Source organism: Motacilla alba, chromosome 9, assembly GCF_015832195.1.
Source record: "Motacilla alba alba isolate MOTALB_02 chromosome 9, Motacilla_alba_V1.0_pri, whole genome shotgun sequence".
In the NCBI taxonomy this organism is placed as follows: Eukaryota; Metazoa; Chordata; class Aves; order Passeriformes; family Motacillidae; genus Motacilla; species Motacilla alba.
In genome coordinates this window covers 14,517,930-14,541,819 of record NC_052024.1, presented here as the reverse complement: position 1 = coordinate 14,541,819, position 23,890 = coordinate 14,517,930, and the positions used below count along the sequence as shown (strand labels likewise).

Here is a 23,890-nt window from a genome sequence, read left to right as displayed (position 1 = left end):
TGAAGAATGTCTGGGAAAGCATGAGCAGAATCCCAGTGCTGTGCTGCTCTGCGGAAGAATTGCAGAGCCTCCCAGTGCACCTGGAGCAGCTCTGGCACTGTACCACTCCTTGACTCAGGTGTATTTCTGCAAGAGGAGTAGGGAACTTGGTCATTGCAAATACCCACTGCTATGATGCTTGTGGTTTTATTCCTTTGTCCTGCTACATTTTATTACCTTTGATTGAACTTATTTACTTACTTTGCTCTTTTCTTGTTATGCTATTTTAAATTCCCAGTTAAGCCCTCCAGCTTGCTTAACTAAAGGCTAGAGACAGCAGAGGTTATGGATTGGCCAAAAATTATCAAAATTGTTATAGATTCAAGAGGTGTGTCATGTGTAAGTATACAGCTGCTTCTCCATTGGGGTGTCACTCATGGCCACAGTGCAGGTGCTCCCCTACAAGGGTGAAGGCAAGCAGAGGGCACCCAGATCTCTCCTTTGTCCTCTCCTCTGCAGGGAGAGCTGGAAAAAAGCTCTGTGCACCGATTCTTTACCTGGAAATCTGGAAGAATTGTTGTGTGTATTTTAAATGGCCTTTAGGTGAAGCACTATATGTATTTGAGATGGGAAAACACTGGGAAAGGTGGTTATGAGCAATGCTCTTCCACAGTGATGCAGAGAAAACTGTTCTCTGCTAAGACTAAAAATTTTTCACTTGTGCAGGTGATTACAAAGCAGGAAGAACTAAGGACAGTGAGTCACTTCCCTCCAGTTGTCAGATCAGTTTGGTAGTGATCAATATCCTCCACACCATCTCTTTGTGTCTATTTGGCGTATAAACATAAACTTGCAGGCTGACTGGGACTGTAACTCTGAATAGTGGAGCAATAGGTGCACAATCAGACTACTGCAAGATGTGTCGTGCATTTGTGCCAAGCCAGTTTGGCCTCTGGATCAGAAATAAATGGCCTGATATTGCAAGTATTGTTCATTGAATATAGATGTACTAGCCTAGCCCCAAAGATTACAGTTTGCTGGAGGATACTGGTTTGGAAGAGATTAGATTAACTAAAGAGTGATTTTTTTAAAGGGTATTTTTCCTTTAAGCATGATGAGGGTGTTGAAATGATTGATAACCATTTTAATATAACTAGAGTCTGAGAAAGAACTTGGTGGATAAATACCACTTCAGATAAAGGTTTCAGTGAGATTTGCTTTCAAATACTTTCAAATGTATAATTTTTCACAGATTTCCTCCTGGAGCAGCTGTTCCAGCTGGATGGTGAGTCCCAGATAGCTGCTTTCATACCCTGCCTGTACAGAAGCACAAACTGCAGCCAAACCAGGGTTGCACTTGTGCAACTTGTGCATTGCATCTTGCATGCCTATGCTCTACACTGCAGCTTGTTTTAGTAAGAGAATACACTACACTGCTCTGGCCAGAAGATGGCAATGAGAAATGAGGTTTTACACTTTATTTTTTTAATCAAGTATTGTACTCTGATGCTTCAAGCTGATCACAGTTTATATGTCAAATTCTTCCAGGCAGATTTTTTTTTTTTTGGAATTATTAAAAAACCCCAGCTTCACCTCTACACAGACAAAGCCACCAGTGGGCTGTGTCTGAGCACATCCAACAAGAGGGAATGGAGGTGCAAGTTTAAAATCAATTGTCCTTTAATTAATCTTTAATATCTTGTTTCCATGGACTGCACAGTGCTTGTAAAGCCCAAAAAACGCTTAGCAGCTGTGTTTTAAGGACTTTGGGAAGACCAGATGGCTGAAGATTCCCTTGAGCACTGGGGCCCAGGGTAGCTGCTCCCCTGGAGCTTCAGCTGAGGGGTTTTTAACAGTGTAGGGGAGATTTGTTAGAATGTGTTGATTTCTAAAGCAGGAATGTAGTTTTAACACAAGGTTCATTGCCAGAGATTCCCAGCACCAGTGAAAATGAAGCTGTGTAGTTGCCCTTCAGGAGCTAGGGGCTCAGAAGAATTATTACTCACCTGTTCCAGGGACATGAGGGTGTTGTTCCTGGTGTGGCAGCTCTGGCTCCATCATGAGATGTATCCCCCAGAGCGCTTTGTGCTGCATTTCTTCTGGTTTTACTCTCACCTCTAGAAAGACCTTGGTTCTTTATACAAGATAAGAAGTTCATGGGACTCTTCAGAAGATGATGATTGCCATTAAACTCTTGCTATTATTTTTATCATGCTGACTCCTAATACCCATCAGAAGTAGGAGAGTGGAGTCGGCAGAGGCAAACTCACTGCGCCAGAAGAGGAAATTTCTCTCCTCCTTTAGTATTTCCACGATTGACTGGAAAGCTGAGTACCCAAAAGCAGAGGTGTTTTACTGCTGGGGAATAACTTAGAACCAAGCAGTTCTTCTGACCTGAGTGAATGAGCAGTTATTTCAAACTTCCCCCTCAAACAGAAACAGAGATAGTAAAGTGTTTACAAACTTTGCACAGTCTCCTTTGCTGATCCCCCGAAAGTGAGATGTGTTTCCAGGAGGAAGATGAACAGCAGGAGAATGCTGAGGAGGTCAGAAGAGAAGTAAAACCACCCCGGGTACAAGACCAGAAGTTAGTGTAAAGAGCCAGGCTGACAGCTTGCCTTATTGCCTGATCCATGTTGATTCCCTCAGGTGATCTCTTGACATAGGAGCTCATACCCCACTATTTCACAGTCCTGCTGAGGTGATTTTAGCTACCCAAACTGACTGTACCTCCTGGACCTGCTATTCTGCATCTTCTTTTTGGGGCAGGACAGCGTTTAAGGCTCTCCCCGCAGGGGAAGGGAGCTTATCTGTGGTGTGTATTGTGCACCATGATGGCAATCTAAGAGCAAGTGACTAATTTTAGCTTCCTTGTTTGCTCTCAATTCAGCAGTTACAATGAAGACTCTCCAGTGTCCTCTGCTGTTCTTGAACAACTCAACCAGACCTAGTGTCAACAAGGAAGCAGCTAATCGAGGGCTGCTGGCGTAAATGATCAGACCCAGGACAGCACAATGAATGCACACGCCTCCACAGGTGCCCCATACCCACTCTGTTTGCCTTTCCTTGGTATTGGATTAAGCTGGCACGGCCATCCTCCTCCTGTGTGGGCTGATGATCACAACCCTGTCATTTTATGGGACTGGAAGTATCTAAGTGTACCATTTTCTCTGCTTGTTATCGTTTGCCAGGCTGAGAATCAGAATTCTTTAGGGACAGTCTGAAGAGGTTATGTCCCCAGTGGGAAAACTTTGGTTAAATAGTCCAAATTGGTTGGTTTGTTTCCTGGGACACCTTCTGATACCCTAATTCATGCTTGGGGAGGATTGACTACAGTGGTATATGGCAGGATACAACATGAATGTGTTCATTCTCCTGTGTCACTTCATGTTGAATTGGGATTTTTTGGAATTACTCTGTCCCTCAGTGACTGCTCAGTGCTGGGATTACAGGAGCAGATCTGTGGAGCCGATCCAGTCACTGTTTGTGGTGAGGCTCAGCCAGCAGGATGATGGATGTGAGGCGGGGGCTGAATACTTGCTGTGGCACCAGGGCTGTCTGTCAGAGGCAAGGATGACCATCCATCCTCTCCTGCCTGTCCCCAGGCACCACGGACTTGGTGTGGGGATACAGGCTGGAGATGAAGGCTCAATCAGGAGCTGTGTCTTTCAGGGTGTGTGTTCCAGTTTGTCCTTCTTGCAGACAAGGCTTGTCCCTGATCTTTGACCCTGGCACATTTTAGCTGTGGGCTGTGTGGTGCTGGGCTCTTACTCCCCTACCTTATGTAAGACTACAGTGAAGAGGCAAATCTGACCAGGGAATTTCTCTGCTAATGAGAAGTGAGCAAAACCAGAGAAAAAGTGCAAAATGCTGCAAATATAGATTAATTGATAGAAAAATACCACAGAAAGGTAAAATACTATAATTCCTGTCTTTGCATTTTCCCATTTTTTTTCCACTGTTTTTATCTGTTTTTCTCTAGTTTCTGTTTCTTTACTGCTTATATGGCTCATTCCAGCCTTTCACATGCAAATGTATTTTAGTAGGAGCTGTGGAGACTCCACTGGACTGACATGAGTCCCAGTCCAGCAGGGTACTTGCTGAGGAGTCTGCAAAAGTGAGTCTCAGCTACACAGGACATGCATAGAGAGCGACTATGGGTGGATGCGTTCTTCAATTTTTTTTTTGACAGAAGAGAGGTGCCAAGCAATCAAAACCTTTTTACACCATGGCAAGTAATAAATCAAGGCTCTGATATTTTAAGCAGTGGTTGTATAACATCCATAAAGGAAGAATAGGAGTTCTGCCATCCATGCTGGTTATTCATCATCTTCTCCATCAGTTTAGCCAGTCTCAGGTATTCAGGTTGTTTCTTCCTTCTTTTTATTTCTTAGTAAGCATGACTTTATTTTCTAAGGAGCACAGAAATAAGAATAGAGAATGAACATAATGATGACAAATGGTTGCTTTGGCCTTCTCTGGGAAGACTGTGATAACCTTGGTCTGGTCTTTGTGTGTTCCTTTTGCCTTGCCATATGAGTTCACTGAGGTGGCCCTAGACTGGCAGACCTCCAAACTGGCATGTGTCTGACATTGTTTAGTGGGAACACTCTGTGCAGACCCAGGCACGCTCCTCTCCTTGGCATCAGAGAAAAGAAAACAAAAGGCCTTGGTTCCAAGTTTGTTGGCTTTATCAGCACACGTGGTTGCCTCCTCCGTCTTCCAAAAGCTGTTTCAACCCCAAGACCAGATCATTGGGACTATCTGGCAAGTCCCTCCTTACCTGCAAGCCATGGACAGTTGGCTTTCTTGGAGCTGATGAGTAGTGCTTCCCTGCTGCAGGCTGGTCATGAGCATGGAGAAACTGTTGAACATCTTTAAATCACTAATTATTGTCTCTTTGTCCACCTCCTTGCTCAGCTTAAGCATAGTTTTTGTGAAAACTGATTCTTCCAGGGCCTTTGTCTGTGGGCAGTTTGATCTTCCAGATGAGAGGGGATGTAATCGATACTACTGATTTTGAGAAGAGTTCCAGTTCAGCCATAAAATGAAACACATATGTTCTATTTCAAAGCTTTTGACGCAAAAATCCTTAATTTTCCTTGTCCAGTGATTTTTTTTTTTCCAAAAAGAAACAAAGGGTATAATGTCAGTGCCCAACATGACAAAATCACCTATTTTCAGCTTAGCTTTAAGGAGAATCTGTAAATCTGTAATGGTAAAAATTGTTATCAGATTTCTCAGGTTGCTACAAGGGATGAGTTACAGTGGAATTGCGGAATAATGCAGCCTGAGGAGGGGCTTGCATCCATGATTAGCTACTGAAACTATCTGAGAGGAGAGGCTTCCAATTGTACAGTCCTTTCCTCATGTTGAACCTATTGGTTGGGTGACCAACTGGGAAGTATTAAGTTGGAGGTAAGCATCTGGTGCCTCTGATCTGTGTTAATGGGGGATAGCAAGAGACAAACTATTATTCCACTCACATTAAATATTAAACATGAAAGAGTTATATTAAAATGCCCTAGGAGAAAGGAATTACTTGTGCCTTTTTGATCAGTGGGTGGTTCTTCTAGATTTGACACGGGCATGTGTGTGGCTTGGTGCGTCTGACTATATTTTTGAACAGCAGTAGGAGTTAAATTATCCTTTCAAAAAGGAATGGACACCCAGCTGGGGTTTATGCAGAAACATCACCAATTGACTTTGTGCTGTGAGATGCCTGGGGAACAGCTGCAGTTTCTGGATTCTGCTCCCAAATGGATTTGGACAAAGGTAGAAAGTGTGAAGATAAAAGCAAGAATCCATAGTCCTATTTTATAGGGGAAAAAGGCAAGTGGTGGATCATGCTCCAGCTAAGGCTGGCTAGTCTGAAGCAGGTGAGTGCTGACTGAGTTTCACTTGCATGTAGATAGTACATGAAGAGATGGCTGATCAGACGTGGATTTAGAGTCACTGAAATATTGAAAATCTGAAGGTATAAAGAGAAATACAGAGGTTTTCTGCTCAACATTTCAGCTCAAAGGGGTAATTTTAAAGTTGAATTGGGTTGCTCAAGGCCTTATGTCCAAGGATGCACATCAACTACCTAAATCCTTGCTTTTATTGTGAGGAATTTTGTCTTTATGTAGAAATGTGTGTATCCTTAGTTGTCTCTTGGCAGCATAAAGAGAATGGGGATACAAAGGCCAACATAAATGTCTCTGAGGGTTTCCTGAAAGGGACTTGGAACCCTTCAGGAAAGAAAAGAACAATAAGTGAATGTTGATGCTCAGGAGATGAGTTTCAGCTTCAGGGCAAATAAGAATCAAAGGGAAAGATGTCCTTCCCTTGTAGCTAAATAAAAAAAAAAAAAAAAAAAAAAAAAAGAGCTTAAGAAACCAAGAAAATTAAACTAAAATAATCAAATGCCTCTCACCATTCTGTGCTGGTTTTTCTCCATGAGCATTACTTAGCTCCTTGCTTCCCTGTCTCCTGGTTTCCTGTTGCCTTAGAGTCAGAGAAGAGAGGTCCTAGGGAAGCACTTGAATTCCATTCTCCACTTCAGGGCCTGCCAAGGAAGGCAATGGGCTTCCAGCTGCCCTGGACAAGGCTGGTTTGCTGACCCCATGGGCTAGTGGCCAGTACATTTTCTTTGTTTGTTGTAGCCTTCGTTGGGATGCAAAGAGAGTGCCAGCCATGGATTTCATTAATTCCACCATCAGTAGGTCTGAATTCATTGCCACTAATACAATGCCTTTTTTCTATGTGCTGTGCCAGGGGTATTTGTTTTTGACACCATGTGTGACCTCCTGTTATTTCTCAACAAATGTTGGCAGGCGCAGCACAGCTGGCAGAGCAAAGCAGCACAGTGTGTCACAAACTGCTGAGTGCATCCATGCTGAAATGAACAGCCAATTCCAGAGTGCGCTGAAAATTAAATCAATAAGAAAGAAAAACATGCCACTATTGCTCCCCTTTACTCCAGCCTTGACTGCTGCCTCCCATTGCATGTTAACTCTTCTGACTTGGACTCGGGCAATAGCCAGAAAAAGGTTATTGCAGTTTTAGAGTTATATTTTTCATATCTCTTCTAGCCTTCTAAAACTTCCCCAGACTTCTGTAAAACAGATGTTTCTAAACTGTTCACATGCAACTTAGGCTCAGATAAAGTAATTACTTGCTATCTTCAGACTCTGCTTTTTTTGTTCAGACAATATATTACAAATAATAATTGTTGTGAAGGTTCATTGTTTCCAACAGTGGATAACCCACTTTTCCCATCTTCCTTTCTTTGGTGTTCTGTGCCTCTCCTCTGTGGAAGGGGAGAGCAGGGTGAAGTGCTGCAGCTGGTCACAGGCAGCCTGAGCTTTGCTGGTGGCAGAAGGAGCTGCCATGGCTTAAACTGCTCAGGTGCAGGGCAGAGGACTGGGTAGTGTTGCAGAACATGACTTGGGGATACTGGCTCCTCTTCTTTGTTAATAAATCACTTCCATGAGTTAAGGAGAGGCTGTGCTACCCTAGGAACTTGCCCTGTGCAGCCATCCTACAGCCAGCCCCAGCCTGTTTGCCTCTATGCCCAGCTCCCCTCTCTGCTCCAGCCACACGAGGGCTCAGACCCTGCTGCCAGCCCAGGGCTCAGGCTGCTGGGGGTCACACAACCCCAAAGCTCTTCAGCTCAGGGGGGTTCATGGATTCAGCCCTGTCCTTCAGGGTAACACAAAAACGCATCTGAGCTCCTGTCTTATGACAGGGTTTTATTGAGTAGTTTTATTTTATGGTGCATTTAATTTGACCTGTTTTAGGATGACCATGGTAGGAGGCAAGTGTTCATGGGGCAGGTTTCTGCCGGGGCACCCTCTGTCAGAGCCATGTGTATAATTTGGTGTGCTCAGTATGGCACACTGGGCTGGAGAGCAGGGGGATATGCTCCCTGCCAACAGGCCTCTCAAGATGGCAAGGCAAAAAGAAATGGCTTCAATAGAACTATCCTGCAAGCCTGGTTCTTCAGGGGATTGTCATTTTTTTGGCACCAAGGAGAGCATTTTAAGCTGATGAGAAAATGCAATAGACTGATTTACTTGGATGCTTTCAATGTTTCTTTGACTTTAGCCAGGGGAGCCCAAAGCGGGGGTAGAGAAAACCAAAATATAATGCTGCACAAGGCTCGTTTGTATGCACTGGGGCTTGCAGGCACTCGTTGAACTTGTACCTGCCTGTGGGCCAAGTGGAAAAAGAGGGCAGGCAGAGGGAATTTTTGCTCTTGCTCCGATTAAAAGGTGAGGCCATACAGCTTGGAAAAGTTGAGAAAAGTGTGTATAGCTTATACCTGCTGTCTCTGCAGTCACACTGTCTTGCAGAATTTCTGATTGTTGTTGGATCTCTGGCTCACCCACCCTCCTCTTCCTCCCCTTGGGGACAGGTCTGTGGAGCTGGGCCCCCAGGTAGCACTGATGGGGTGAAGTGTCCTGTGAGCAGGAAGGTAAACCCTAAGTCTAAACTGATAGAAAAAAACTCATTTCTTATCTTTTCATGAGCAAATCTTGCTTCTCTCTCTGATAAAGAGCTCATTCCAGAGCAAAGCAAAAGGTAAGCAGTGACCCTGTTAGGTGCCCTGGGGCAGTGATATGTTGTCAACAGGAGCATCCCATGCTTTCCCAGTAGAAGCATCTCATTCCTACTCTATTTTCTCAAATTGTCTGGTCTCTTGTCTCCTTGATGTCCCTTTAAAGACTGCAGGAGGGGTCTGTAAGCCACTTGGATGACACTAACTGTTTCTCTGGCTGAAGTGTTTTGATGGCAGAGGATGGGACAGGCAGAAACAAGGAGGTGAGGATAAACAAGACAAAATAAGCAGTTGTATTGGTGGCTCTTAGAAATGAGGAAGTGTGACTCATCCTTGTGGACCCAGGGCTGGCACCAAACCTTGCGCACCAGAAAGCCAAAGAGAAGGAATTGCAGTGGCAGTTCACAGGAGAATGGTGACAGTGGCTCAGATCCTGGTAGCTGCTGCTGCAGCTGAGCACAAGTCCATGTACTTGCAGTTGTCATTCTTATAGAAAATGCCAAGTCCTGCAAGACTTTAACTTTCAATTTGCAGTGAGTGCATTGATGGAACTCACGTCCCCGTTGAGATGGGGACACTGTTGCCCAGCGTTGCATCTCTGGAGCAGTGACACACAGCATGGCTGTTTCTCATGTGGCAGCTCCAGGACCTTTATTATAGCTCAGAAACCTGGATCAGCCCTTGGATAAGAACTGACTGGTCTCTTGTGCTTCATCATGCTGCTGCTTCTAATTATACTCAGTCCTTGCTGATTAATCTATCTGACTAATGAGACCAGAAATTACTGGCCACTCCTTTTCTCTGCTGCCTCTGTCATCAATATCCAGGGACCCAAACTCAAGAGCACCTTCTTTTGCAGCCCTTTCATGTTTCTGGTCCCATCTTCTGGAGAACTCATCCAAAGGTTGGGTGTTGGCAACATCTCCCTTCTAGGATGATACAGTAAAAATATCTGGAAGTGCTTCAGGTTTCTGGAGTTGGGGTACTGCTAATCTTCCCTCTATGAATTCTGGATTAAATTAGGACTTGCTTTACAGGAAATTTTAGGTAATGTCTGCCTGTATTCACAGCTCAGTCATTTATTTGGGTGTAGCCCAGTAGTCTGAATAGCCTGTGATTTACTGCTACCAGTGAAATGAAACAGAATCACTTTCTCTGATTTATATCCTCTATTGTAGTTAAATATTTACATAGTATCAAGATCTTTATAATTGAATGGCTTACAGATAGGCAGTAAATGTTTATATACCTCTGGAATGGCCACAGGGCCATTGAGGTAATGATATTTCATTTTGATCAAAGATCTTTTACTAAGAAGAAACTTAAAGCTCTCTCAGCTGTATTTTATTCTTGGGGTCAGACTTAGCCATGCTGATTTCAGTGGATTACTGCAACTCTTATACACTGTAAAAGTTCAGAAAAACACTTTTGTTGAAATTAAACTGTTGTAGTGGAGGAACACGGCATCTTTCCCCTAGCAGTGTTGTTGATTTGTTCAGGTGTAAGAAGGCCAGAAAAATTACCAGGCTAATATCACGCTCTGAAGGGAACTGAAGCCGGCAGGTTTGAACAATACTACCACTATTAAGTCAGTGTTTCTCCATTCACTTGCAGAAAGGTATCAATATTTCATGACCCACAGGTAAACAAAATTAGCCCTGTTTCCTGAAGCAAGAAGGGCTCTTGTCGTTCCTACTTCTTCTGTTTGATTCTATCTCCAAGGGAGGGAGCTGGAACTCAAAGCAGGTGCAACAATTACAGCTGAGTTTGAATATTTTTGAGCTGATCTTGGCTTTACACTAATATTCAGAACTTGGGAATGAGCTGACCTGGATTACACTGTTGGTGAAGACTTAGTCTAGACTTGGACAAGAATGTGTATTTCTTAGAAATAGGAGTTGCTTGTGTCTTGGAACTGTGTGGTTTTATAACCAAAAGAGACATCAACTTTTCTTAAAACCAGAGTCTCCTTAGAGGTTTTCCATCAGCATATGTTTTCCTTTTTTTCATCACTTTTTGATGTTGTCAGGTAATTTTGAGCTCCCGGATTTCAAATCGGACAGGATGAGCAAAAAGTAAGAGAGCAGCAGAAAGGTAGTTATTACTATATTCTGTCTCTTGATTACTGAAAATCATTATAGCAGATATCTTTCATGTAATTCCAGAGTGGATGTTGGAGAAAAAACAGAAACAATATATGTATATTTTAGTCCTACTTTTAAGTGTAACTTGGAGAAAACTTTTAGAATGTGGGAGGCTGTTGGGAATCCTAGTCTGGGGGAAGGAGAACAAAATTTACTACAGAATGATTAACATTTGTGATATAACTTCCTACATAATGGAGATGGTATTCCTACCTGGATAGTCTAAATAATCCTATAACATAGAGTGATGATTACTTTAAATCTGTAGTAACAAGTGTTTCGGTAGAATCAACCTTATAATCAAACATGCAATGCTTTGGAGGTTACAAAGATGCTCTTCTCAAAGGTCACAAGGATTTCTTTGTTTTTCTGTCCCAGCTGGGAGGCAGTTGATAACCTCTTTATTCTGTATCTGGGATAAACTGCAGTTCATAACACTGGTACAGGGGAGCTTTCCAGCTGACACTGCCTCTACATGCAGTCAAACAGAGTAGGATACTCTGAAATTACCCTGCCTGTTACCCAGCTGCCTCAGAGCCTGGGCAGAGGAGCCCAGCACTGCTTGTACCTGTAAAGTGTCACTTATTCTTACCAAGGATGTATCCCTGTGACCGTGGTATTTCTCCCTGCTTCCTCGCCTGCAGTTGTGTTGTCAGGTAAGGATTTCCTCGAGATCAAAGCCAGCTCATTTTTCTAACCAACGCCATCACGTGTGACAGCGTCCTTCGAGCCCTGGCATCTGCTGGTGAGGGGACAGGGCTGTCCCAGCTGTCGCTCCACGTTTGGGTGGGATATGGCGGCTCTCGGGAGCCCCGCTCGCCCCGATGCTCTCGCTTTCAGCAGCGCTGCGGGGCGGGCGGCGCGGCCCTTTCAGCACCTTGGCCAGGGCCCGCGGCCGCGGCAGGATCGCGCCGGGAGCCGGCAGCGGCTGGGCGCGCACCGAGACCCCCCAGATGTGACAGCCTGGGGACACAGCCCCGCAGCGGGCATCGCTCCACACCTCTGGGTGTAGGTGCGCTGCTGCGGCCTCGGCTGTGCGGCTGCTGCTTTCTGCACAGCTGGGCTCGCACATCGCGGCACATCTGGGACACTGACAGCACATCTGGGACACTGACAGCGCATTTGCGTTCTCTAATGGGCTCCCAGGCCCCCATGCTGCACAGCTGGAAGCTGGTTTTGGTTACGTTGTTTGTGCTCCTGAAAGCATCACAAGGTTCCCAGTTCATGACCCTGTGTTCTGTGATCACTAACGGAGAATAATGTCGTGGTGGAACATGTTACAAATGCAAACGTTTAGTAAATGAATATTTAGAGTGATGTTTGACTAGTAACAGCTTTGGAGGCAGCAGTTGTTGGGAGTTTCAGCTAACCGTACCGGTACTACAGCCACACTTTGAGTGGGATTTTAAAAAATAAATTAGGGAAAATAGGGACCTCAGACCTCCCAGCTCTTCATGCTCATACTGATTTTTATAAGCTGTTCCTTGTGAACTATTATTATACTGATTTCCTTGGGCTGTACTGTGTTTAAGCATTCGGCCTTAAAATAACTCAGTGATGCACAACTAATGAAACAGAGGAATGACTGAAGAGATGGCATTTTAGGTGAATCACAGCTCATTTCTCGAATTATTTATAGACTGCTCTCTCCTTATGACAGGGTGTCAGCTACCTGGCAACAGGCCAGAGTGTTTATGAATCATCTCATAGACTTAGTATGGCTTCAAGATGAGGGCAAAAGAGATTAAGGAAGGCTCACTTTGTGTCTTTTCATTAGCAATAAGCCATCTCCATTCCAATGAAAAATCTCTCTGGTCCCAGCTGGTGCATGGTTACCAATAAACCAGCTCATGTACAGAAGGGAAAGTTAATAACTAACACAGCTTTTCTTTGTTGTCAAGTGGAGCTAAGTAAAGGTTTGAATTTTTTAATCAGGCTTTTCTGTCTCACCTCCAGTCTCTTTATGAGACTGGATGACACCTCAGTGCCATTTTGCAATTCATCATTTCAGACTCAAAATCAGGAGTAGCGAGAGTACTATAATGAATCAGGTTGTCCTGGATCAGGATGCTCAGCTGCCTAGGAAGGTATAAGGGAGAGAGCCAGACGCTGCAAAAACAACAGACTAAAAGCACAATGTTTCCCTCTGTCCTTGCTGTTTGGTAGCACGGCATCTATTCCTGAGTCAAAGCAATAATGGGTCACTGCAATATGCTGTGCAAGCTCAGGCTGAAAGGATCACACCTGTGGCTGTCAATATAGTTGGATCTGGTATCATGAAAACATGGCATGTCCTTGTGTGGACACTTGTGACTGCAGGAAATAAAGGTGCCTTTCAGTCCTCTGGGGAGATAGGTAGGTGCCAGGTGGATGCTGTGCTGTGTGAACAGCAGCTGCATGGTTTAGTGGGTGCTAAAGTGGGCAGAAAGAATGGCATCAATTGGATGTTAAGTTTTATTAGACATAACTTAGTGACAGTGGTAAAATTGACATTTACATATAATCAAGGCCTTTTAAAATCACTAAAATCAGGAACATCACCATATTAATTGTTAAATTAACTTCTATTTCTGTTAGTGTACCTTTCTAGAAGCATGGATTATTTTAAACTATGCAGCTGCACATTACATTCACATAATAAAGCAAACTTCAAATAAAAAATGAAACAAATTATGTTAATACAAGGTGAATATTTACAGACAAGGAAGTTCCCTGCTGCTCAAAGAACCGCCCAGGTCCCTATGGCCATTCAAGTCATAGTTACCCATCCTGGACTTTTATGGGCCTGGTACTGATCCTTGGCAAGAGGAGAACTTCTTGGAGTTTGCAGCAGCAAGAATTGTATTTTCTTGTTAAATAGCTATGAACTGGTCCAGTGGTGCATTCCATGGAATCCAAAGCATAGAAACCAACTGTAATACCAGAGGCAGCATCAGAACCCAGAACTTTTGCCTTCTGGCCCTTGTTTCCAGCTGCCTGTTTTTTGAAATTAGAAATACAGTACCAAGCTGAAACTTGTCTCTGCTATCTCTTGGCTACCTAGTTGTGATGGCAGTGTGAAGAACTGGATTTTGTTCCCACTTTTTGCAGTGTGAAGAACTGGATTTTGTTCCCACTTTTTGCTTTCATTGCCATTGATCTCTAGCTACCTCTGGGGCATAGGAATGTGTCATGGGCTTCCCTTGGCTTTACCTCAGACATTCCATGAGCAGCAGGGTGGTTTTGAATCTCTTTCCCCCACTGGGAATGGATACAAAAGGACAAACAGGGAGGATGGAGCACAAAACAAGACTAAACACCCATTTCAAAGCTTCATCTAGGCTTTTTACCAGCAAGAGCTTTTCCCCCACATCTTTGCAGGCCAAAGAACTGCACCATGTTAATGCAGCTTCAGTGCTTCCAGGCTCAAGGAATTCATGGGGACACAGCAGGTTAATCAGCATATCAACCCAGCAACAGCCCTGTCAGTAATTGTCCTCACATCCCACCATGTGACAGTTCTCTGCCATGAGATGTCTTCAACCTCTTCCTAATTTTCCACATCTATTACACCTTTAGGAAGGCAGGATTTTCAGAGGAACCAGGCAGATTAGAGTGAGGTTTTTTGAGCAATGGCTTTCTTTTGGCAATAGAAGCAATACTTATCTAAAGGAATGGTTTGGTCACTGCGCTGATTTGCTTGCTGTGGATTGGTGTTAGACAAACCCTGTTTCTATTCTTCATGTAACTCAGGAAATACTGCTTCAAATGGTGGTGTCAGGGTGAAACAAATCACTCTTATTTATTTGTTAAAATGCTTTGGGGATTTTTCTGTTTCCTTTCCAGTGTGCTCCCTCTGCTCCAGTGCCCAGCAGCATCATCAGCACAGAGAACTTGGCTCAAGCAGTTGCCTACACCAGAATTTTAAGTCTGCATGTGCAGGTCAGGAGCATCCATCAGCTGACAGGAGCAGCACCATGGGATCCTCTACCCAAATGAACTCCAGTAAAGTCAGGCTCAGAAAAAAAATCTCTCCAACAGGACTCAGCTCCTTCATATAGAGTAAAATTCAGGAACCCACTGGAAGAGAAGAGGATTCATTCAGGTAAATTATTTCCTCACATTCATAATTTATTTGCTCTGAGATAAAGGGTCAGTCACCCCTGTACAAAGGGCTGGCAAAGGCTCAAGCATCAGCCTGTTCCTACTGAAACCCTACTTCAGGATTGTACCAAAGATCTGACACTTTTGTTCTGGCTCTCTGCAGGAGAAGTTCTCACAAGCAGTGATATAAAAATGTGGAAAGGAAATGTCAGGCAAATGGAAAGCTTTTCTCTCTCTTCAGAGAAAACAGCCCTGAATTAAGATTTGTTGGTAGTACAAAAGCACTCATTAGTGCTGCTGACTCCATAACACTGAAATTCACATGTAATAGCATTCCACAGTGTTAGGAAACATAGACAGATGTTTCTCTGCTTCTGTTTTACAGCTGCTTTGAGAGATGTGGCATCTACAGCTGTGTTGGGTGGAGTCCTCTGGCCCCACTGTCTTACTCCCAGTTTGCTGTGCATCTTCCACATCACTTGTACCAGGGGTTCCCATCACATACTCAGGTTAAGTTCAGGCATTTTTTACACTAACACACACATTAACAAAAACTCCAGTGATAGGAGAATTTTCTTCAATACTTTCTTATACAGTGGGGCAAGGGGAGAATAATAGAAAATAAATGCATTGAGAAAAAAAGTGAGTTGTTTGTAGAACAGGATTTTTCTTCAGCTTTCACTGAAAAGCAGAAAAGTGCTACAGAAACAGTGGTCTTGTCTGACCAATCTTCATCAATCAACCACAATTTTATGGACTACAGCACGTTCCCCAAATAAATACTTGTATTTATTCCATGGGCATTGTTTGGTTTGGGTTTTATTGGTTTTCTTCTGCAGTGGTTGTTGTGTGGGTTTGTGGTGGTTTTTTAGTTTGGTTGGCTTTTTAATCCAGTGAAATAATGCCTACAATCAATGCTTTCATACTGCCTATTCTGGAAGTCTGCCACAGTTACTTTAAAGTAACTACCCAGAAATACAGTTTGTTTGTTTAGAAGTCCTTTGGGAAATCATTACTGCTCCTGATGGAGTGTCTCAAATATTGCAATTCTAAGGCACAACAGGCTATTAGAAGATATTTTTATCCTCTAAAAATAGAGGAATATCCTGTTTTCTATATGAAAATAAGCCACTGAAAAAAAACCCCTCTGTTTTGGTTATTTTTACTTAAGTCCTTCCTCAATGTCAGTGGCCCCATTCTGAAAGCAAGAATAACCAAGCCAATCAATTTTGAATATTTAGGGGTCCAACTACTGTAGAACTGAAGACAAAGGTAACAGAAAACAGTACTGGTGAATTTCCTTCATGTCCATTAACTTCATATCATCAAATCATTCATATCATTTAGAAGCACTAGTGAAAGTTAAGTACTGTGCAGTGCTAGAGCACCTTCTCTCAGAGAGTTTTAAAACATTCTGAAAGAAATGCTGGTCTTACCCTCAGCCCATGCCAGTCTGGCAGGCACAGAGAGGCAGGAGCTGGCATTGAAGGCTGGGGTTCCCAAAGACGCACTCCAGCCACTAAGTGATACTGCCTCCCCACATGTAAACTCCCTTTATTGATAGACAGGATACCTTTAAAACGTATTAGTAACACATCAGTCTCTTAATCACACCATAGGAAGATCCCCTGCCCTTGCTGAATCTCCTGTAACTAATAAGTAGCCTCCAAGCATTAGAAGTAAATCCTGTTTTTATTTTGAGGCCTCATTAAAGAATGTGACAGCACCATGGAACTGCAGGTAGGTCAGCCTTGTGCAGCACCTAAGGCAGCCATGGGTACTTGTTAAATCCAAGGCTTTCTGTGTAGTCAAGAGAGACAGAAATCACTTAGAAACTGCTGATCCTCAGCCTCCAACCTATGCCTCCTTTGTTTTCTGTGGATATCTGTGAGACAGGTGTTATTTCCAAAGGGAGAGAGGGGTTTTCCCAAAGTGCTTTCCCGTTTGGTGCATGTGAAAGTGATCATCGAAGGTGAAAGCTCTCCAGCCTGGAAACTACCAGTAACAAAGAAGAGCTGATGACAAAACCCCAGGAAACAGGTAAAAGCAGGTATCTCAACACAGGCACAAGAGAAAGGAATCCAGTTTGAACATCTGGGGCAGAAAATTGTCCAAGTGCTATCTGGAGTCACATCTGTGAAAATCTGTGAGGGAATGAGGAGTGGGTTTAAAGAAGCCCAAAAGGGGTCCTTTTTTCTGCCTGAAGCTGTCTGATGCACAAGGTGAAGTGTGACTCCTACATCCCCTATGGCTGACCCTTGATCAGGTGCATCACTCAGCCTGCTTGGGCACCCAGGTGAATCTCCACCCCCCATCGTCGTCCCTGCGCACAAAGGCCTGTCCTTGGTGGAAGCTGTGCGTTCTCACATTGCGGTGGGGACTCAGGGACGTTGTGAAGGCCACTTCTGTTTTGTTGGGTGACAAACCACCAGTCAAATAAGGCAACCCATAGGCTGGGACAGAGGAAACACTTGGCACTGGTGAGGAGATGCAGGGTGCTGAAGAAAATTCAGGAAGAAAGGGAGAATCCTGGCTGCAGGGATGGGTGCTGTTGCTGCCTGGGGGCACATGGCTGCAGCTAAACACTGCTGCTGCTTCTCCCCTGTGCTCGTAGTCTGCTGCTCCCCCAGGGCTCAGGCAGTACGTGTCTTTTCCAAGGTCTGGGGACAGGGCACTGTAGTTAGCTGAAGCTTCATCAATGGTGTTCACATCTTTTAATCCTAAGGTCTGCAAGACCCAGCTGTCCACAGCAGGGCTGGCTTGCTCTTCATAGGCAGTGAATTCATTGAAGAGGTTCCTTCTAGCTTTGGAAGCATGAGGATTTTCTTGAGGAACAAAGCAGTGGTCCTCTTTTAATCTCCTCTTGGTACTTTTGAGGATGGCACAGGTTTTTTGCCCATGGTCTGACAGTAGTTTCTATTAAAAAAACCAAAACAAGGTGGAGACAGAAGATTAAAATTTGAATTTCTAGATACCTGAAGGCAACATGCTTCTGACCTCAGATGCACAAGATGGTTACTACTTGATTACTACTGTCCTTACAGAGATTTTTTTTTTTATCCTCTGCTTAAACATATGGGCATGCCCAGCTTTTTTGTCTCTTTACAGTGTCTGCAACAACCGTGTTCCTGAAAGAGTGTTACCATGTCAATAAGACCTGTGCTTTGATGGCATTCCCAGCCCTGAGCTGCCACCTGCCCCTGTGCCAGCAGTGCTCTGCACGGCAGCAGGGCACGGGGGGCAAAGTGGCAGCCTGACAAAGAGGGAGGATGCAAAGGTAACTCGTCCTGGAACAGGGTGATCCTGACAAGGCAGTGCTCAAAGCAGAAGCCCAAGTGGCACTGCATTCATCAATTCACCTCTGTTATCATTATCCAAGGAGAAGGGCCCTTCAGGCATCCAGCTGTGGTCACATGAAGGCAAGAATAAACAAGGAAGCTCCCCACCATGTCATGAATTCACTGCTCCACACTGGATCCTTCTCCACAGGACATGACCATGTCTCCCTGCTGTGCCCAGTGAAGGAGACCTTTCCTACTGCCAGGAGCCAGGTCTGGCCTACAGTCTTTTTTACCTCATGCCCAATCTGCAGAGTTGAGCAAATAATCAATGGTTCAGTTTCATGGGCAAGGTTGGAATAGCAAAAAATGTCTTTAAGCTGACAAGAAAGAGTTGTTTTCTTTGTTTTTGTTTAGGTGAGAGACAAAGAATACAAATGTTAAAAAAACAACCCTTCATACTTAGTTTAACAGAATGTTTCATCCAACCTGAAATGTTTATTTTTGTATTTCACCATTAACCCCCCCCCAACTTTTAAATTAATAAACTGGGAAAAAATCCTTATCAAAGGGATAATTGACAAAAGAGAGACATTCAAAATATATATATTCAAATTTGAACTTTGTACTGAAAAAAAAAGCATTAGCGGGAATAATTTTACCTTGACTACATAATCTTATCTTATAGCTAACTAATAAATTAAACTTAATTATCTGAAGTGCTACACTGTCTCCACAGTCAGAACCTGACAGGATATCATTCCTGGAGCAAACTGTCACCTTTGTGAATTTAAATGTGAGTATGAGTTCCACTGCAGGTTGTCTACACTCCTAGATTTTCCATATATTTTACTGGCATGTACCTAATCAACCTGTTCCTTCTGCACACATTTGTATGACAGGTTGGAACACAATACCTTGGCTTTTTCTTCTAAACACTTAATCAGGGCAGAATTCAGGTATTGTCGGAGGTTATTATTTTCTTCATGTAACCTAGCAAGTTCCTCTTCCTTCTGAAGCAAAGTATCTTGAAGCTGTGGAATAGAGATATTGATGAATAGATGTTGACTCTGTAACTTAATAGTAATTGCCCTCTGGTACAAGCTGCTTGGATTTGATGATCTGGGTGTTTGCTTTGTGAGCTCAACCCACCCCCTCCAGCCTCTTGTCTCTATAAATCTAAGTGGCATGACTGTTCAGTTTTCACTTTTGACTTCCTTTAATCCTTAAGTGAGCGTTTGAAAAGATTACTCTGAAAAAACCTGCAACCGCAGAATAATAATAGAAATGAATTACAAGTAGCCCTGTGAGCAGCCAGAAATGGTCACGGGCATGACAGCAGCTTCAGGATCTCTTGAGCCACAGCAAACATCCCTTTGCACCCCTCCTTCCCATTTATAGCTGGCTGGTGAAAAAAAAAATGTTGCAAACTAACAATTTATGGGGATAGAGTGCAGAGGGAAGATGCAGTTGCCATTCTTCATGATAAAGTAGCACTCAGTGATCTCTTCAATTTGGGACCCTACTGTGCCAGCCCTGGTACATATACAGAGTTGAGATAACCCCTGGTCTCAAAAGCTGAACAGGAATGGCGGACACCTAAAGCTTTTCATGGGAAATCTAAGAGTTTACAGATAGATTTTTGGCTCCTGATCATAGCTCTGGAGTCTTCTTTAGGAGGACAAAGAATCTCCTGCCAAAGACTATACGCATCTGCTGAGTGAGCATCGGCTCAGTCAAAAACAGGCTTAAATGATTGAGGCAGAGACAGAGAATGAAGTACACTGACATCTGGAACTAGGGTTTGATTTCAGGGACCTTTAAGATAATATCTGAATTTTCACTGACTTGACTGTGTCAAAACATCATTCCAAGTACTTGATCAGAGTCATCAAACTGGAGTTCCTTCAACAAAGACAGTTCAGAGTTTCTCCTGTCACTTGTTGGGATTTACAAAAAAAACGAAATATATGAAGAAATAAAGTAACAAGGAAAACCTGTTGGTCAAAACAGTTGATCTTCCATGTAATTAGGCAATTCTGGTGGAATAATTTCCCATGAAGTTAAACCTGGTGGAATCAGGAGGACACACACTATGTATTTTTAGCCAACAGCATCATGAAAGCCTGAGGCCCCGCTGTTCATGCCCCTGGTTTTCTTTGGTGCCAAGGCTGCTGCTGCAATATGATGTAAGAGGGGAGGAATGGACAGGGAATCCCACCACAGTTGGTCCAACTTCCCAGGACAACATGGGGGAGACAAATACGTCAAGCAAGGAGCAACAGTTTTGTGTCACTTCCGACATCCGTGCCAGTGACAGGGAGACATGCCATAAGCCAACCCAGAAGGTGCAATCCGTGACACAAAGTTCGGGAGCCTCGTGGAGTGAACCTGGGGGTGCTGGGGGTCACGGAGCCTTTACCTGCTTGTTTCTGTAGAGCTGGGAGGACAGCTGGTCTCCCTGCCACGCCGCGTCCTGGGCACCGAGCTGCGGGCTGCAGAACTGGCCTGCGGACGAGAGCGAGGGTCATCCCGGCCCCGTACCGCTCCCAGCGCGGCTGGGCACCGCGGCCACTGCCGGCGGCAGCTGAGCGCACTCACCCGGCGGCCGAGCCTCCCGCCGGCCCTGGCTGTGCGGCGGCTCCGCGGCGCAGACGGCGGCCCAGGTCTCCTTGGAAACCCCGGCGGGGGCGGACCAGGGGCAGGCGCAGCCCGAGCCCCCGGCGAAGTCCGGCTCCGGGCACGGCCGGCCGGCGCTCTGCGGAGGGAAGAGGCCGAGGCGGTGGGGCGCTCGGCGGGGCCGGCGCGCCCCGGGGAGAAGCGGAGCCGGCCCGGCGGGGCGGCGCTCTCCCCGCTGCTGTCCCGGCCGGGCTGTGCTCAGGTGCTGTCGCGGGGCAGCCCCACCGCCCCTGCCAGGCGCCGCCGGCCCCCGAGCCCTGAGCCGGTGTCCGCTCCCCGTTTCCCCGGTGGCACCGCTCCGTGCGCCGAGCGCGAGCAGTGCCGCCCCGCCAGCCCCCGCAGCACCGGGGCTCCGAGCCCAGCTGTGCCAGGGAGGCGGCTCGGTTTCCTGCAAGCCCTTGGGAAATGCTACGGTCCTGAGTGGGTTTAGGGTGAAGGGGGGTCCAATGCTGCCCTTGGCCAGACCGTTCCTGCCACCATGGGTGTTCGACTCGGCTCTAAAGCTGCAGCACAGAGCCAGCAGAGTCACCTCCTGGCTGCTCGCACTCTCTTCTGCCCCTGCAGTTCTGCAGGAGTCCCAGACCGCAAAGCCTGGGGTTGTCTCTGGATTCACCCTTTCTCCCTCCTCCAAATAAGCCTCATCTGCAGCAACTCTAAATCTCTGCAAGGAAGGCAACGGCAGAACTTGGAGTCTCAGTCAGGGAGTCTGCCCACCCATGGGAAGGCACAGCAGCAGAGACTGCATGGCAGGTAGAGAAGAACCCTCCTCCTTTCCCATCTTAAGAGGGCACAAAATCTATTGCACTCCCCCAAGGGAGAGACCAGCTTCTCCTCCTCTGCCTCGAGGTCGAGAGAAATGCAAAGAGCACTTACCATATTAGTGGCAGAATGAAATGCAGGTCTTGGGAGCACGTTTCTGTTAAAGCCCCAGAGAGGTTTAAATGGCTCTGAAGGAGGGGGAGAGGGGGGAGACCGGGGAGGCGAGTTTAATCTAAAGGAGCTCCCAGTGACGCCTCAGAGCTCTCCTGAAACCCAGCAATCTGATTTGGTGTAAAGCTGTCAAACTTGTGACGTGAATAAACAGCAAACTTGCTGAAATCAAAGTCATTCTGGTCCCACAAATCAACACAAGGAAGGAGGGAAAAGAAAAGGAGGGAGAAGGAAAAAAAAAGCTTCCACACACTTCAGGGCAGCAGTGAACTGGTGTGTCTGAGTTTCACTTCAGGAAATGAACAGGCATCCAAAAAGCATCCCACATGTTCAGAATAAGACTGCTGGTATTGCTGGTGAGATTTTTGTTTTGTTTTGTAGACTTGTTGGCAGTTGTAAAATCCAGCAGGAAGAAACAAGTCTGTCCAACCTGCCTAGCTGACGGAATGGGTTTTGCCCAGCTTCTCAGGGGTGTGCAGAAGCAAATAGGATTCAGAGCACTTCTGTGCACAGTTCTGAGGAGGAAAGTGTAGGTTTCAGAACAACAGAGTCTGCAAGGACAAGCTCCTGCTAATGTCTCACTATATCGAGAATGTTTTCTATCAAGCCCCAGACTTCCAGAAGATCTTAGGATATAAATGTGGCAGTGGTAAAAGATTTATTATCATAAAGGATTTACTACCATAATGTTGCAAAAGGCATGGACAGGTGTGTGAAAGGCAGATTGTTTCCATACAGTCACTTCTGATTCGTATCAGATTTACGTAGCAATCAAAATCCATGGATAAACTTGAGATTTTCCCAGAGGGGAACAACAACAACAAAAAAAATCAATCAAGAAATCTTCACTGAGGGTCTGCCTTTGAATAGCATCGGAGATGGTGGGAAAAAAGCCAATGGCCAAGCAGTTGTTCTGCCAGGACCCTGCCCCTGCCATGGCAAGGGCTGTTCCAGGTGCCATTCCAACCCGCCTGCAGCCAGCCAGGATGAGGCTGGGCAGAGGGCAGGCCGTGCTGGCATATGGGATGGTCTTTCATTTCTGCCCTGCAGGATGCTCAGTGCTGTGCCCCCATCAGCAAGCCTCAGGGACAATACCTGAGGGACAAACCAAGAGAGCCATTTGCCTTCCATTCTTTTATTACAGGCTATTTTCCTAGGTTGGTGCCCAAGGTAAACTGGCAGTTATACCAAATTAAACTCCTGCCTTATGTTTTTTTCCCAACTGAAGCGATTTAAAAAGGCCTCGCACTCTCTCACTCAGCCTACAGTGTTTGGGATCACACGTTAGGTTTCGTAACCCGCAGCACAGCACGTTTGATAACTGCTGTGATAACCCACTCCCTTCAGATGCCAACCCCTCCTGCACGGCTGGGTCCTCTGTTGGCTACTAAGGATCTGCAGCTGTGACACACGCCCAACACCCAGCGCAGCTCCCCGGCCGGGTCTCGCCCCTCTGCCCACTGCTGAGGTGCCGCAGGGCGCTGTGGCACCGGCGGCTCCTCCACACCGGCCACGGCCCGGGCAAGCACCGCTGCTCTGGGGCCCCGCGGGCGGCAGCGCGCTGGGTCATGGCCCGGCGGAGGCGGGTAAAGCCAGGAGAGGAGACGTCCCGGGGCGGGCAGGCTGGAGATGCCCTCAGCGCCCGCTGCAGCCCCGTGCGAGAGGCGAACGCCCCGTCGATCCCGCCGGGCCCCGCACCGCCAGCCCGAGGCCGCCCGACCCGCCGCCATGTTGGGGCTGCCCAAGATGGCGTCATCAGCCCGCGCCGCCCCCGCCGCGCGGGCATGGCGGCGGGGGGAGCCGCGGTGTGTGCTGAGGGGCCGGGACTGCCCCACTGCCGGGGCCCGGCGTGCCCTGCTCCCGGTGCCCACACTGCCCCACTGCCGGGGCGCGGCGTGCCCTGCTCCCGGCGCCCACACTGCCCCACTGCCGGGGCGCGGCGTGCCCTGCTCCCGGTGCCCACACTGCCACACTGCCGGTGCCCGGCGTGCCCTGCTCCCGGTGCCCACACTGCCCCACTGCCGCGGCCCGGCGTGCCCTGCTCCCGGCGCCCACACTGCCCCACTGCTGGTGCCTGGCCCCCGGCAGCTCGGGAGGTGCCCGGCTGGCCCCCGAGGGGGTGAGGCGAGCGCAGAGGAGCCTGCAGTGGGTGAAGAGTGGGGATGCCCAGCGCAGGGGGTGCTCCCCATGTGGCCCCGCGGCCCCTCGCGGCTCGTGTGTGGGGGCAGCAGCAGGAGAGGAGAGCTGGGTGA

General features: G+C 46.4%; 1 protein-coding gene across 1 annotated transcript; it reads right to left on the bottom strand.

The window, feature by feature from the left end:
• Positions 1-13,181: 13,181 nt before the first annotated feature.
• Positions 13,182-21,698, bottom strand: GMNC (geminin coiled-coil domain containing). Its single transcript, XM_038145837.1, has 5 exons — positions 21,582-21,698; positions 20,631-20,787; positions 20,452-20,537; positions 18,947-19,063; positions 13,182-17,667 (listed from the first exon to the last, which is right to left on the bottom strand). The coding sequence occupies exons 1-5, from the start codon at positions 21,582-21,584 to the stop codon at positions 17,023-17,025; spliced, it is 1,008 nt and encodes a 335-aa protein (XP_038001765.1). The 5' UTR covers positions 21,585-21,698; the 3' UTR covers positions 13,182-17,022.
• Positions 21,699-23,890: the final 2,192 nt, after the last annotated feature.

Excerpts from the sequence above, each read along its gene's own strand:
- GMNC (XM_038145837.1), bottom strand. Across the intron at positions 19,064-20,451 it reads AGCTCTACAGAAACAAGCAG|CTTCAAGATACTTTGCTTCA; the intron begins GTAAAGGCTCCG and ends TCTATTCCACAG. Across the intron at positions 17,668-18,946 it reads GTTTAGAAGAAAAAGCCAAG|AAACTACTGTCAGACCATGG; the intron begins GTATTGTGTTCC and ends TTTTTTTAATAG.